General features: G+C 38.7%; 1 protein-coding gene across 1 annotated transcript in view; it reads right to left on the bottom strand.

Annotated features, from left to right (window-relative positions):
* Positions 1 to 16,587, bottom strand: part of MOV10 (Mov10 RNA helicase) — a 33,070-nt gene that overhangs the window by 1,632 nt on the left and 14,851 nt on the right. Inside the window, exons 8-21 of the mRNA XM_070939836.1 lie at positions 15,129 to 15,283; positions 13,933 to 14,109; positions 11,252 to 11,399; positions 10,874 to 11,035; positions 10,598 to 10,701; positions 9,146 to 9,243; positions 7,816 to 7,935; positions 6,817 to 6,919; positions 5,128 to 5,245; positions 4,826 to 5,020; positions 4,128 to 4,193; positions 3,104 to 3,229; positions 1,131 to 1,219; positions 88 to 203 (exon numbers count right to left, since the gene is read on the bottom strand). Coding sequence (XP_070795937.1) covers positions 88 to 203; positions 1,131 to 1,219; positions 3,104 to 3,229; positions 4,128 to 4,193; positions 4,826 to 5,020; positions 5,128 to 5,245; positions 6,817 to 6,919; positions 7,816 to 7,935; positions 9,146 to 9,243; positions 10,598 to 10,701; positions 10,874 to 11,035; positions 11,252 to 11,399; positions 13,933 to 14,109; positions 15,129 to 15,283 — 1,777 coding nt within the window. The remainder of the gene's footprint in view (positions 1 to 87; positions 204 to 1,130; positions 1,220 to 3,103; positions 3,230 to 4,127; positions 4,194 to 4,825; positions 5,021 to 5,127; positions 5,246 to 6,816; positions 6,920 to 7,815; positions 7,936 to 9,145; positions 9,244 to 10,597; positions 10,702 to 10,873; positions 11,036 to 11,251; positions 11,400 to 13,932; positions 14,110 to 15,128; positions 15,284 to 16,587) is intronic.

Below are 16,587 nucleotides of genomic sequence, written 5' to 3'. Positions count from 1 at the left end.
TGAAAGAATTAAATTGGCTCTCTTCCAAACATTCAAAGAATGACTAACAATTAAAGGTTGCTTTCAACACTGCAGCCATTTCCTTACCTGCTGGCTGATCATTTATGTTGAGAGAAGATAGCTCTGCTGTTAGCAACTCATCCTCTACTCTACTGTGTTTATATCCCTTCCAAGCTTTGTTGACTCTGCAGTATTCAAGAAACCTGTGAACATAGTTGAATTATTAATGCAATTAAAGCAGATCAGAATTTGGAATGGGAAAACAGGATACGTTTGGACATAAACAACTCACACTCTTGCGAACCACTTACAGAAGTGGCAGTCCCAAAGGTGCCCCCTCAGGAGGCAACTGGACTTTCCTATTTTTTCTTTGAAGAATCTTTAAAAACAGGAAAAGTCCAGTTGCCTCCTGAGGGGGACACCTTTGGGAAGGACATGGCCTGGATGGCTGAGAGTCTCTGGAGACTTTTGGCTACACAATTTGGGATGAACACCCTTTCAACAGTGTGGGAGTAGGAATGGATTTCGCAGGGGGAGGGGAACTGCAGACTACAGGAACCAGGATAAACTCCAAGTGCTTCAATGACCCTCTAAAAGGATGCAAATGACCAGCTGTCTGCAAGGAATATAAATCCTTCCATTCCCCACTATCTTGTCAGAGCTGAAGAAGCTTCTTGGATGAGAATCAAAATGTCTTCCAAGAAAAAATAAAGTCCAGTTGCCTCCTGAAAAAGCACCTTTGAGACAACCATGACCTGGATAACAGAATCTCTTCAGATTTACAGAAATGACAGGGTCACTGAGGCAGTCACAAATCAATTAATGAGATTCCAAATTGCAAATAAGCCTCTCAATACAGGCTTTATGAGACTTCTCAAGCTGAAGACTGTAGGAATAGATAATACTGGGCTATGTAGTACCTTCATGTCAGAGAAGTATAAAATCTAGAATAAAGATTGATTCCTTCTTTTCATGTAGAACCAGATACTGTAACTTAGCCATGCTTTACCTGGAAATGTCAAAAGAATATCTAGTGCTGCTTATTCAGTTGTATCTCTGATTCACCGCAGAAGGAAAAATAATTTTACTAGCTGGGCAAAGACATTAGGATTAAGGAAGCCAACACTTACTCATTCCAGTATGGATCCTTGCTTAGTGTAATTGGGTTGCCTACAATAATCAAGAGTGCCTTAGCTCTTGTAAGGGACACATTCAGGCGCTGAAAATGAAAAGGAGGAGTGATAAAAAAAGAAAAAGTTAACAACTTAGATCACTGGTAAAGAATTCTACATACTCCCGACATTCAAGTATGAGATACAGATTTCATAATTGACACTTAAAGATGATAAAAAGCTTCCTTAACTTCCATCTCCTAACTGAATCTTCTGGATATTCTAAGAAATAGCCTTTATCTAGCACAAAACTACTACAAACAGGGATTTCATTCCCAAATTGGTGGTTTGCTTTTTCTTGGTTCAGTGGTTAAGAAACTGAACTAAGAATGGAGAAAACAGAGTTTTAGTCCCACTTTTGGCACAAAGCAAACAGGGTGACTATACGCCAGTTTAACGACTGTTCAGCAACCAAATGGTGAAGTTACAGTAGTGCTGAACAAAGGGACTTATGACCTAGTCACCATGCCTGGGATGTCTTGTCCCGTTACAGAGCTGAACAGTGCATATGAATTGATCCACCTACCTTTGTGTTTTCCTGCAGCTTCTGACTGGCACACCTAGCCAATGTGAGATATGTTTTTCCTACAGAGGACACTTCATGCCATTCTGCAAGTAAGGGCCATTTACGTCATTCAGCGTGCAGAATTTGGGGAAAAAGCTTTCTCAACGATCATGACAATGGTGCCCACTTGTAGAATGGTGCAAGGCGGCCTCTTTAGGAAGGGTGCCTGTTAGCAGCCACAGAAAAACACAAAGGTGTAACTGAAACAATTTACATGCACTGCTGGGTCTGGTGACCAGTCAAGGCACACCAGGCATGGTGAGGTGTGGGGAAGGCCGGGCCTCCCTATCTGCAGGTTTCCACACACTGGTGAGCTCTGTAATCAACCAAGTTCTCCCAGGTTTGGTGTGATGGGGGAGGCGGCCATGGCATCCAGAGTTACAGTAGGAACCCACATGCCAGTGGGCCCTAGCTAGCCGAGGCCTTCCAGATCATGGCAGGTTTCTGTGCACAAGTGGGCCCTACAGCTTGTGCGAGGCCACCCTCACCCCTTAATGATCACAACCGGGAGAGTCAAAATTGTGATTGTTGAGTGAAGCAGTCAAGTGATATCTCACTTAATGACTGCTTCGCTCAATTACCAAAGATTCTGGTCCCAATTATGTTTGTAATTTGAAGTCTGTCCGCACTTCTAAAACGGTTGCTAAGAAAATTGCAGGGATTTACCCATATAGTTGCTCTGAATCAAGACAAAGAGAATAAAAAGTAGTCTTGAATTTAACTAAGGATCACCACCTGGTGGTACAGAAGAGTTAAGAAACTCCTTACTTTGCAGAGCTTCAGGCTATATTAGCTTTTGTTCCAAAATGCTTTGATAAGATAAATCAAACTTTGCTCGTACCATAAAGGTGTTTAAAGGAAGTTGTAAAAATGTCAAGTGATGAAATTCCTGTGTAAAGCACACACAGTCCTGCTCTAAAAGAGCTATTAGATTTACAGTAGTCTTAGCAGTCTTATATAACTGGTTTTGGGGCATCAGAACAGAGTAGATCATGTTAATAATCCTTTCTGGGAATTCTTCCTATATTTCTAGGACAAACCGGGGCTACAGAAATATGATACGGAGATATGTGAAATGTGTACAGTATATACTAACCCATGGTTTATTTATCCAAGGTTTCTTAAATAATCAGAAATGACTTGATTCACACAATGCTAAATTATAAACAATAAATTTACTAGACAAGTTTGGGCATGTGCAAAACAGAAAATAAATTATATTTTGTTATAGCTTCTCTATCTAATGGCCCCCAAAAAGGAAGAGTCATTTGGGAGGATATGTTTCTGGGGTGTTTTGGTCCCATAAAAAAGCCAATCAGCCCCGGATGTGCTAAAGATTATAGCATGTCACAGATTGGTGTGATACCTTGGGATTATTGAGGAAACCAAGGTTGAACTCTTCATCTATTCCGAAGTAATTGCTGCTGCTGCGTACTGTTGAAACGAGCACCACACGCCGCTCCTGACCCTGGAATTCCTCCACAGAGCCCACCTGAGGTGCAGAAACATAAAATAATTCTAGCTAGGATTTACGAGATATGGAAGTCCAGAGTGATAGATGGGCTTAGCAGGGGGCTTTTTCTTTTCATTACATCTGGGTTTCCCAAACGGCGAAGCATACAAGTAGCCTTTGTTGAATGACATGTCACTCAATGGTACTGAATGAGAGGGACTTCAATCAGTTCTAGATGTTCTAGCCATCAGGGCATCCCAACCTGCAGTCATAGGATCACAACTGGAGCACCTGGCAACTAGCTTGCAATTAGGATGTTACAGCATCCTGCAATTAGGTGACCACCATTTGTGATCTTCATTGCCAGCTGCCAACAAGCAAAGTCATACAGAAACTGGAAGAGGTTGTAAATGGCAATCACCGGATGATGGGATGCTGTGACTGTGTGGGATTTGCTTAATGGCAGCAACTGGGATTGCCACAACTGCCATTTTTAAATTAGCACAGTCACCTAGCATCAGTCTAAAGAACAGTGTCACTTAGCGACTGAATTCCCAGTCCCAATTATCACAGTTAAGCGAGGACTACCCGTGAGGAAGTGCAGACAGGGAAGATGTGGAGAACCTTTTAGTACATTGTTACAATTAAATCCACCTTTCCCAAAGTTCCGCTGTATTTTCATTGTTCATGTGTGTTCACCCTGGTTTCTGAATGTTTAGCACGAGTATGTACCTTAAAATTAGAGTAAAGGCTGGTATGATTGCTAGAGCTTACTAACTGAAGGATTTTTTTTTTCAAAAGACATAAATCCAACTGAAGGTGTGCATGCTTTGCCATTGCAGCATACGAGGTCCTACCTGGTCATACAAACGTACTGTAGGTTTGAGCTATAGGACATAACAGTAAATAATCGAAGCTCCCTTGGTGCAGATCTCACCTTTAGATCCTTGATCCCCATCAGGGACTTTAATTCTATATTTATGGCCTTTCTTATCTTCTCTACCTAAGCAGAAAGAGAAATTAGTGTATCATAAGTCCTTAGTTTGATTATTGGTCCTCAGCAGAGATGAAATCTTTGTAAAGCTGATTTTTTTTTTATTTAATACACACTGCAGAGGTGGAAGACTTGCCTTTTTTCCTTTATCTTAAGTATATACATGTTTATGCTTTCTTTTTCAGTGTCACAGTATATGCTGGGAACAAAGGAAGTATAAAAGAATTATCTTAACTTCCAGTCCATAAAAATCTAAGCATTTTCCTGCATTGCTGAAATATTTAAAACTAGAGTGCGTTTTAATATCAAAAGTACAAAAATATCTAATGCATATTGTTATACGGCACTATATATTCAAAGCATACATATGGAGAACGCAAGGCATAATGTAGGATAGTTGCAAATTGTCAAAACAAATCCCATGTCTGGAATAACTCTCTGATGCATTTTTGATGTCATTGCTGTAAACTGTGGTTCATCGATGTTACAGATTGCATCCTCTTGAAAATTACAGGCATGGAAACAGTTGAGAAAACTTCTGGTTACATCAGACAGAGGACATTTTGACCACGTGAAGAAACTGTGGGTTTACCACTACTGAAAGAAAAGTGTCTAGTTTAGTCAGCTGAGGAAGGTCTCACCTGCTTTCTGTATGGGGAGATGACACCAATCTCTTTGGGAGGAATTTTGGTTTGTCCATTTTTGCCCTGATTTTCCAGAAGAAGTTTCTTGAGATAATCCATCAACACACTGATCTCAGCAGTATTAAAAAATGAAGGGCTCCTCTCTTCTTGCTGGTCTTCCCCACAGACCCCATGGAATATGATAGGAAATTTCTGCAAAAAAAAAAAAAAAAAGTAGGGAAAAAACCTACCTAAGTATTTCACAATACATGTATATGATTATGCATATGTGATCCTACTCAATGTATAAAGGTCCTCACCGACTTGGGCAGTTCGCTCCAATTGCAGAAGGAATGAGTAATTAGGTGATCACCACATTCCATGAGTTTTTCATCATAGAATTTTTTATTGGGGAATTCGAGGATGGCTTTATGAGACCTGGAATTGAAGAGTGACATTTTAGCATCTAAGCAAACTTGAATAGCTTACAAGAAAGAGAATGATGTTTTCTTTATCTCCTACCACAAGTTAGAACCTGAAAGCCCTAGTTGCCTGTTTTTGTGCTACTTCAGACTTTCTAGACTCCCTTGGTCAAGTCTATCAGAGATAACCCCCATTTACAAAACTCGAAAAACAGCCCTTTCTTCATAAGCGTATCTGTGGAGAAGATTGAGCAAAGAACATGATGGAAGTTTGTACATGGAATGCACAGTGGCTTTCCATATGTATTATAAATAGAATAACAGAGTTGGAAGGGACCTTGCAAGTTTTCAAGTCCAACCCCCTGCTTAGGCAGGAAACCCTATACCGTGTTTCCCCGAAAATAAGACCGTCTTATATTTTTTTGAACCCTGAAATAAGCGCTTGGCCTTATTGCCATGCGCTCAAAAACCCGATTGAGCTTATTATCAGGGGATGTCTTATTTTGGGGAAAACAGGGTACCATTTCAGACAGATAGTTATCCAATCTCCTCTTAAAAACTTCCAGGGCTGGAGCATCCACAACTTCTGGAGGAAAGTTGTTCCACTGATTAATTGTTCTGTCAGGAAATAATCTCAGAAATGTTCTGCGATTATGTTCTAAAAAGCTGCACTCTTTCTAAGGCACTTATATGTCCGCCTAGCTGAGTTTAGACACATAAATAAATCAATTGAAGTCGAATCTATTCCATTTTCACAATGTGCTGATCTTATTTACCTTTTTATAGCTGAACTCAAGTCTGGTTAATTTCTGATTTGATATCACAGTACTATCTGAAGTGAATCCAGGTAATTCAGTAACTAAGTTAGGAATACAGGGTAAATCAAGTTCTGTGATTTAGGGTGAACAGAGAATTTTATAAAAGCTACATGATATTGGTCACCCCAGCACTTATATTATTTATTTGTTCAACTTGTATTCCACCTTTTTCCAAAAGAGAAAGGTAGTCCTTCATTTACAATCATTTGTTTAACGTCTTTCAATATTACGACACTGAAAGAAGTTACTTATGACAGTCCTCACACTTAGAACCATTGCAGCATACCCACAATCACATAATCAAAATCTGGGAACTTGGCAACTGGCACAATGGTTGTAGATTCCCAGAGTCATGGGATCATCCCAGCCAGCTACCAACAAGCAAAATCAATGGGAGAAGCAAGATTCATTTAATGACCATATAATTCACTTAACAACTGCAGTGAATCACTTCACTGCATATGGCAAAAGATATCATAAAATCGGGGGTAACTCACTTAACAAGCCCGTTGCTTAGCAACAGAAATTCTGGTCCTATATATATATAGGCAGTTTTTCAGTGTGTCATTTGCACCATCTTCTCTTTACATGCAGTTTTTCCTTTAAAAAGAAACTCTCAGACCATAGGGTGCAATTATTATTGTAAACTATCACTGGATAAATTTCCAAAGTAGAAATCCCAATGTCATTCAGCCAATGTCACAGAGGAATTTGTAGCAAAGCAAAACCTACTTTTGATTTTGACAGGAAATTAGAGCATGGAATGTACCTGTAATTGCGCAGCAGCATAGTGACAAATTGTGGGTTGTATTTCTCATTTGTCTTTTGGTATAATGAATTGTGGTGCATCAGCCGCTCCAGCAAAGAAAGTCCTACAAAAGCAAAAATGCCTCATAAGTGTTGAAAAATTGGGACAGTTTGTCCCTCCGCAATTTCCCTTTCTTAGAGCAGTACAACAATCCAGTCTAGGGGAAAATCCTATAGGCTAGTTACTTCGAGAAACAACAAGATGACTACCTCTCTAATCAATATAGAATAGTCCTATTATTTCATCCAAAGTAACCAACATCTAACATACATTCCTGGAGCATTTTGTGGATATATTTGAAACAATCTTAAACTACATAGGTAGAATTTCTTAAGAAGACTTCACCACTGCTCGTATCCTTTGCAATCAAACAACCACTTCAGAGACATCATTAATTAAATCTAAAGACAAACTGAAATGGGATTCACGGAAGATGGTAGAATTCCCTGTTATAAACAAGCTGGGTTGACAAAATCAGAAATGAGTAGGTGATAAGCCGCCTGGGAAAGCCAAGGCAAATCATCAAAACCATAAAAAAGCGAAAGTTAGAATATTTTTGAAATGTGATGTGACACCCGGAAAAATATGGCATACTTCATTTAATCTTCCAGGGAAAGATTGAAAGCAAATGAGGCCCAGGCAGAAGAAGAACATCATGGCTTCAAAATCTAAGGGACTGGTTTGAACAAAACTCAGCAGTACTTTTTCGTGAGGCTGTTGATAAAAATAGGATCGCCAACATGATCGCCAACATCCAATGACAGATATGGCACAAGAATAAGTAGTAGTGTTCCCCCAGAGCTATTTTTGAAACAGACATTAACAGTACTATGGTTATACAATGGCAATGTGAGAGTTCAATGGCTTTACATTTCTTTACATTTTTTTCTTTACCCTTAAATAGCTATTTTGCACCATATAAACTGCTAGTACATTAAAATATGACTTCCTTTTACTTGCCCAAGCCATGTTTAACTGCCAGAGGAGATCTCAAAATTGGTCCCAGTTGCTTGGGATCTCCTGCCAAAACCAGCTGACCTCCATTAACGTTTGTCTTTGGGTCCATCATGGCAAGAATACCTGAAAGAGAGATGGAGATCTATTTGCTTTGTTAACGTTTTCTTCTGATTTCCCCCCCAAAGTTTGCTAGGTTGCTTACTTAAATATAAAAACCACATGGAATAAGATAAAGCAACATTAAAAATGAGAAAACAAGTATTAAATATTAGCATTTATAAAAAAGCTAAAAAGAGGAAATAAAAAAACAAAACAAATAGCTTTTTACCATACAGCAGAAATATCTACAATAAGGACTCCTAGGGTTTATTTTTTAAAATTTATTTGCTGCCCATCTTGGTGTGGGGCTACTAGGCAGCTTACAATGGCAGAATACAAAATTATAAAAATATAAATATAACAATAGGAAAACAAAAACTATAAAAATAATAATGAAAGTACAACAATATGTATTAAAAAATGAACTGAGCTGGAACAGGATGCATGGGCAGGGAGAAAGTGGGGTTTGTTATTAGTCTGATAGCTACCTCCACTCTGGTACTCCAGTGGCTCGCCAGGCCAAGTGATAGAGTCAGGCCTTTAGGTTCTTACAGAAGGACAGGGGGTGTGGGGGCAGACCTTGCTCCAGGGGGCAGAATGTTCCAAAGGGATGGTGCTACAGCAGAGAAGGTTCTTCTCCTAGATCCCACCAATAGAGTTCTTTGACTGATGGGATCTGTAACAGTCCTCCTCTGTCAGTACAATTGAGAAAGGCCTGTCCTAGCAGCCCATTTCACAAAGTTTCCCTTTGTGGATTGTTTAACAATAGGCAAAGATTTGCCTATTTCCCGATCACAGCTAAAAAGTATTAAAACCTAGAACTGATCAGCTCCACAACTACTACTTTGTTAGTTGTTAGTAAGAAGCTAACATAATATGCTAAATACTACTGGAAGGTTTTATATAAACACACAACTGCCATTCAAAACATTCTGTATCTTCAACAGCAGAACATTAACATATCTAGAAATGGACTTCCTCAACCTTCCCCAGGACTCTGTCTCCCCAAAACACAGATTACTGGAAATTCTGGAACCACACTACCAATACTTCTGGCAAATGCCAGACTGGGGAAGTGTAAGTTAGTTGACAAGAACCACAGCAAAGATATATGGCAATATTCTCATCGCCTGGTAGATGATGTATCATTTCTATTCTGTCCTACTGAAAATGAACATACTAATCTTGTGAAGAAGAGAAAGGGATCAAAAGCTACAGAAAAATCATTCCTCACCTGAAATGGCAATCAGGCTCTCTGGTTCCACAGCATGGCCACTCTCATCAATAAAGACATGAGAAAAATGCCCCGGAGGGAAATCAGCTGAAGCCAATCTAATTAGAAGAGATACACAAAATCTTTGAACACATGCAGAAATATTCAGCTTTCCAGGAAAAGCACTATTACCCTAGGTCCTCTCTTGTGTGAAAATGGCCTTTTTCCCAAAGTCTTATGAAAACTCTCTGCATGAAAATAAAATCTCTAAAACTCCTTATTTATCCTTTAAACTAATTTTGGCATCCTTTACCAAGAGACTTGGAGGAAATATTCATTTCTTTCCCACCTCCCATGTGGGCAAGAATTCAGAGAACTGTGATCCTTGTTCCTCTTGCAGCAACCGCACTGAGTCTAATATTACTACCGCACGGTAGTCTAATATTACTTATTTCATTAAATTTATATACTGCATCTCTTCCAGGAAGGTTTGAGAGATTTTCTTGGTTGCAATACTCCTCCAAGAATTTTTCTCCACAAACAGAACCCTTTCTCAACCCCAGCAACTTTTAAGATGTGTGGACTTCAACTCCCAGAACTCCATGGTCAGCATGCTGACTGGGGAACTCTGGGAATTGAAACTTATACAATTTAAAGTAGTTGAAATGGAGAAACATTATTCTAGAGAATTTTAAGCTAAGAGACAATGATTCAAAGTCACCCTAGTGAAATTCCTGATGTGAATAAACTTGAACTTGTGTTTATTTAGGACGAGTTTAGCATCTTAATCATTACCACCCAAGATCCTATAGTACAGTTAAGCAAAAATTTTGATTTAGCCTGTTTTCAGCTGTCATACCCTTGAAACTTATTATTGATATCAGAATGGCTAATGTTTTACTTTTTGCTTAACATTACAGTAAGCAAACCAAGAATAGATCCATTACCTCTGTTCATGCCCTTTCCTGGAATTGGGGATACTAACAAAACACTCTTGAATATCTGTCTTTGGATCTGTCACATAGCAACCAAGAAAATGTTTGGTATTTCAACAGATATTCTTAACTATATGAAATAGTGCCTTAAAAACAGTTTTTCTCCAGAGTTGGTGAACTATAATTCATAGTATACTTGTTGGGAGGTGATGGGCTCTGTGAATATTAACCCATGCTAATCACTTAATTCTTGTGTTTATTTCAGAGATCAGTTGATCATTTCTATAAAAATATGTGCTGAAAACAGGTGGCTATAAAAAGTTAATTTTCTCCCTTCTTAGCTAGTTATATTTTTTACCTCCTGAAATTGAATGAAATTTTTGAAAATAAATAAATTTCATTTTCTAATGATAAGAGTAAAATTTCAAAATTGAATTTTTATAAATGATTAACTTCTTCCAAATCACTATGCCTCTCCATAATAATTTCATAATCTGTTTCCCACCCATCTTCAGTAGTTATTTTACATGTGGCCTACCTTCCTGCTGTCACCAGTGTGGTGATAATGACCTGGTAGCTTTGCAGTTTTTCCTTTTCTGGAAATATAGGGCAATTCTGTGCCTTATTCCAGTTACACACAGGCTAGAAACAAAAGCAGGCATTAAATAATACCCAAGAATGGAGATCTATTCTTTTTAAATTTCTCAATTCAAAATTTTAGATGGTAGACATATGAGAATGCTACCAGCAGTTAGCCTGGAAGATCTTAGTCAGAACAGAATGCTTAGCTTGGAGAGAAAAAACTAAAATATACCTTGATATCCTCGGGGATTGTATGGTAATCCCTACTGCTAGCATTCATCCTGTAGATGTTCCTATTATTCACATGTTTCATGAGGTGTTGGCAGAGAAGGTCTGAGGCACTGTTGGAAGGAGCACAAGCAAGCACATGGGCACCCTCAATGCATCGCAGGACCTGAGAAGAGCACAAATAAGAGGTTTTTAATTGGAAAAAAAAATACTTCAAGCCTTGCAGGAAGCTACTTAAGGATGGTGCAAAATAGCACTGGGTCTCCATAAGATTCTTGGTTTAGGACTATATTCATCAAGGTTGTAAGCAAGATTTCTTGGCTCCTCCCCAGTCCATTTCACACTTTCATTATAATTAGATCTGTGACAAAAGTATATTCACCTGCTTAATGGCCTCCACCATAGTGACTGTCTTGCCAGTACCGGGAGGCCCAAATATAAGATATGGAGCTGGTCTGGAAGTCCCTGCCACCACTTGACGGACAGCTTCCTTCTGCTCCGCATTGTTGTTCAGATTAGGATTATATAGGCTGGAGGGTTCAGGCAGAGAAAAGAAAGAAAATGTAACAAAGCCCAGGCCAAAGAGCAAAATGACACCAGATTAATCTTATTTACAGGTAGGCCTCTATCCGCTATGGTAATTGGGATGTAATTTCCATCACTAAGCAATGTGGTTGCAAAGTGCAATGTTATGTGACTTGCATTGCTTGGTGGTGGCTGATTCATCACTGCAGTTAAGCGAGAATCAAGAGTCGTTTTGCAAGGACCTCCTCAAAACTTCCTCCCAGCTTTGACCAAGCAAAATCACTGGGAAAGCCAGCAGCAAGTTATCAGGCCCAGGCAGCTTGCAAGGAGCCAGGCTGGGCAGCAGGTAAATGGCTGCTGCTGTGCAATCTTAGCCAGCCAAGCCAGAAATGGCTGCTGCCAGGGGAGAAGTGTAAACAAGCTGTCTTTTTTTTTTTTTTTTTTTAATTTGATTTATATGCCGCCCTTCTCCGAAGACTCAGGGCGGCTTACAATGTGCTCAGCAATAGCCTTCATCCTTTTGTATATTTATACAAAGTCAGCTTATTGCCCCCACAAACTGGGTCCTCATTTCACCTACCTTAGAAAGGATGGAAGGCTGAGTCAACCTTGAGCCTTGGCGAGATTCGAACCCTGCAGTAATTGCAGGCAGCTGGTCTTAATAAGCTTAATAACAGGGTGCCTTAAACCCCCTGTACTACCAAGGCTCTTGAGCTCTACCACCTCCACTTGCCCACTATCCTCCTCCTCTCATTGCTGACAAGGCATGCCCAGCCCGACCCTTCTGGAAGTAGCTGTTAGCTACCCAAGGCTTTCGTCCTGAGGCCATGCTTCTCGTGAGGCTTCAGAAGACCCTCGTGCAACTTTGAGAAGGCTAAGTGTGAACTAAGGGAGAAGGTCTCATGTGGCAGCTGCCAAATGAAGGGCTGGAGCCGGGTTGGCTATGCCTTGTCAGCAGATGGAGGAAGCTGGCAAAGGTCAGATGGGTGCAGCAGGGGTGGTGGAGTGCGCGGCCAAAATGGCAGGAAGGAGATAGGAAGGAATAATTTAAGTTCTCCTGCAATCATAAATGCAGGCCAGCTGCCAAATGCCTGAATTTTCGTCACATGGCCATGGGGAGACTACAACAACCATAGAATAAGCATAAGTACCATTCATTCAGTGCAGTTGTAACAGCTGTTGACTAAAAGGCTGTTAAGTAAGTAATTGTATTGCAAGTCATTATCTATTTTTTACAATTATGAAGTTTCACTTATTACATGAGAATTGGTGCATAAGGGGGCAAAAAATCCTGCTTTTATATTAAAGCCAATGGGATCTGAACTAGTAGTAAGTGACAAAGTATATCAGTATAAGACAAAGTATCTTAGGTTGTATTTTAGGAGCAGATAAGACCAACCTAAGAATATCTTAGACTGTAAAGGCACGGAAAATACTGACCAATATATTACTGCTGTGTAAAAGGTAGATTCCATATTGACAAAGAAACAGAAAACAAGCAACATCACAATGTATTTGCAGAAATTTATGAAGTAATCACCGCTGAAACTCCATGTACAATATAGCAGTCCAGTAACCACACTTCAAAAAATGTTATGGAAGAGAAAAAGACACCTATCCCTTGCCCTGGTTTTGTTAAGGTGAAACAATTTCCCTAAAATCGCTGTTATTTTTAATTTGGACAAAAGCCAGAAGTTACTGGAGCCAGGAGGGAAGAGAACTATACAGAGTGGATAAAAATCAATGATTTTTTTTTAAAAATCAAAAAAATCAGATTTTTTTTATTTAAATCGGATTTTTTTTATTTTTATCGAATTTATTTTAATAAAAAACTTTTGGGGTAAAAATCTATCGTAAGATAGTTTTCTATTTAAGATACATAAATAATTTAGTTTATTCAGCATGAAATGGAGCTTAGTTATGTAGCATGAGGCTGTATATTCTGCAACACTGGGACTAGCGGTGAGTCAACAGTGGGTCAAAGAAGTAGCAGAGATGACAGTTGCTCTTTAAAAATTATGATTTAAATCGTGTTGATTTAAATCAAGCCTTTTTACTAGTGATTTAAATCATGATTTAAATTGTGATTTAAATCAACTCGATTTAAATCAAATCCACCCTGGAACTATGTAAGTTCATAAAATTATGAGTGAGGTAGGAAAAGCAAATCCTCCCTCATTCAAAATATTAGAATCCAGAGTTATCCAATGAAGCCGATATTTAGAATGGATAAAAGTAAATATTCTGCTTGTTACATTATTCAGCTAAAAACATTGCTTCTATAAGTTTCATGATGTAACACAAGTTCTAAAAGGAATTTCACAAGGCTATCAAAGAGAACACCAGTGGTGTGACAACTATTTGTAATTCGTGAACCATCTGCTATGGAACATAAGTGAAAGCTTTTTCTCAGTTTACCACAGAATTTGGCTCATTGTGGCAAGAGAAAGCTGGACTATTTGACCAGTTCATTCAGCAGTGTTCTCCTGTTCCCCTTGCCTATTGGCATTCTCTCCCTCCTTTCTTGTTCCTACTCACCAGAGTTCCTGACTAGTAGACAGGAGAGATTTCTTGTAAGAGAAGCATGGGAAGAGCATATGGGACAGTTGCATCTTCTGGGCAAGAGTAACAGCCCGATGCTGAAGGCGTAAGGGCAGACGATTGAAAGTAAATTCCACATCAAACTTCATGTTATCGACAAATTTATTTAGTAATCTAGGAAAAGAAAAGAAAAGGAGGCTGATGGATGATTGAAGAACATGACATTGCTAGCCTAAGGCTAAACATGCAATACTCAATCTGCACCATCATTTCAAGTAGGAGTACTTGAGTACTCCTACTCAACTAGGAGTAGCTTGGTTTTTTTCCCTGGTCTTATTCCAACCTCATGGCCACCTTTCCTAAATTTGGAGCCTCATGATTTTCTTCTACATGATCACACTTGTTCGTTTTTCCTTAGTCTTGCCCATCTTTCAAAATAATCTTGACCTAACGTAACTTGCTTCATAGCTGTGCTTCTCAAACTGCTGAGCTCTCTATTCCACAGATAAGTACCGTGTTTCCCCGAAAATAAGACGGTCTGATATTTTTTTGAACCCCGAAATAAGCACTTGGCCTTATTTTCAGGGAGGTCTTATTATTTTGGGGTGCGTGGACCAAAATGGGGCTCCTCTTGCCATCTTACCTGATTTCCAGCTCTGCATTTAAATATTTTCGGGGAGGGCTTACTTTGGGGGAGGTTTATTTTAGCACATGCACTCAAAAACCCGATTGGGCTTACTATTGGGGAATGTCTTATTTTCGGGGAAACAGGGTACTTTATACAAGATTCGGTAATCTCTTGTTATAGCCTTCCCGCAGTTTGCTACCAGAAAGAATTCTGGTTGGAATTCTGAAATTTAAGTTTCAACACAGAGAATACCAAGTTAAACAAGGCTGAACTTTCCCATACACTTGATTATCAATAATATTAAATTGTCGAGCAACTAAACTGTACAGCAGACATTAAGTTTAAGGCAATGAACATCCCCATAATCTAACATTGTCAATTTCTGAATATTTTTAATTTAATATGCACAATTTAAATCATACTCTATTAAATTATACCTATTAAATACTATTCCTACCTAAACCTTACATAACTATCCATGCTGGATTAGGAACCAATTATCTCAATCTTGTTCTCATAAAAAAAAAAAAAAAATCTAACCGTAGGCTGAAACTGAAGTACTCACTTTTCAGAAAACCCCAGCTTTACTTTATCCAACTCCACAGCATGGACATAACCTTTATAGAAGGTAACTGCGTATTTTGGTTGTCCGTCAGCCAAGCTAACAAACAGATGGTCACCTCTCAACACGGAAGGCCGGTTCTCTGCCACACCAGGCACCTAGAACAAAAAATCAGACCAATCTGAAGCACAGACTTTTTAATTCTCATGCCGAGTAACAAACCTCTGGAATAGCGAATTGAATGTCTTGTTACAGACAATCAATTGCTTCTGCTGGAACAAATGAATTTAAGTCGTATAATATTTGCTATTTGCATAGCAAATGTGCAACTGAGACATTTGAGTGGGCTGGGGCAGGGAATCTTCCTAAACTCTTTCATCATAATTCATTCACAATTTTGAATTTAGAAGTTAAAACATATTAAGAGTGACGGTTTAAATATGGCTAGTGTTTTCCTTTTATTGATATTTTTTAAACTTTTTTGCTGCCATTTTTTTTTCTCCTAGAGTTTCAGCATTCTCTTCCCTCTCTCATTCTCTTTCAGCATGCATTTTACTTTTACTTCTCCTTATTCTCATCTACATGACCTAAAGTTAATTTTCAACAGCTGGTGAGTATAAATAATACTGTATGTGCAATCTGATTTGCTACAATGACATTAGTTATATGTACAATTGTACAGCTAAAGCTATCTGTACAATTTAGTATCCAACTGTTATGCTTCATCCAGACTAATTCACTCTTAATGCTTGCAGCCAATTTCAAAGATCTAGCTTGTATAACATACTTTAAGCACACATACTAAAAAAGCCCTCAATCCTGAAGAAATACAACTACTGAACTAAAAACAACTCTAAGACTCAAGGCCTAGTCTTAAATTTCTTTTGCCTTTATGCTGCAATGGCACATCACTGGTTTGGTTTCTTAGAGCAAGAAGCTGATGAATGGGTGCACTGTTATTGTAATAGAGCAGTTTGGGCTCAGGTCCTTTGCTTTATACCTTGATCACTCTAGATCTCAATTTTCCATGAAGTTTGCTTTTGAGTTCCAATTGAAGAATATTTTTATTCAAATGAAATGCTTTAACTTGTATGTACAGAACTTTGCAGGGATGAAAAGGTGAATCTAAATTGTTGAAAAGTACTAGCAGTGGCATGTGAAGGAGACAAAGGGGAGATGGTGGGCATGCCAAGATTCAGGATACATACAAATAAGTAGGAAATGTATACAGGAGTGTTCATGCAGAGGGAGGGAGGGAGGGGGGAAGAGAATGAGAGACAGAGAGAGAAAGAAAGAATATAAAAGCACATATTTAGGAGACATTACCTGCATTTTCTTTAGTAAAATAAACTTTGACATATTTTATATGCAGTTTTGTTATTTCATGGAAATTAACCTTTGAGATAGTAATTTTGAGAGGCTATTTCAAGCAAGCAACTTTGATTTTTATTTTGTGGGAGAT

Source organism: Pituophis catenifer, unplaced genomic scaffold (assembly GCF_029215685.1).
Source record: "Pituophis catenifer annectens isolate HBS135680 unplaced genomic scaffold, rPitCat1.0.hap2 SCAF_3, whole genome shotgun sequence".
NCBI classification, from domain to species: Eukaryota; Metazoa; Chordata; class Lepidosauria; order Squamata; family Colubridae; genus Pituophis; species Pituophis catenifer.
The sequence above is the reverse complement of the archived record's forward strand: the minus strand, read 5'-3'. Positions and strand labels throughout refer to the sequence as shown.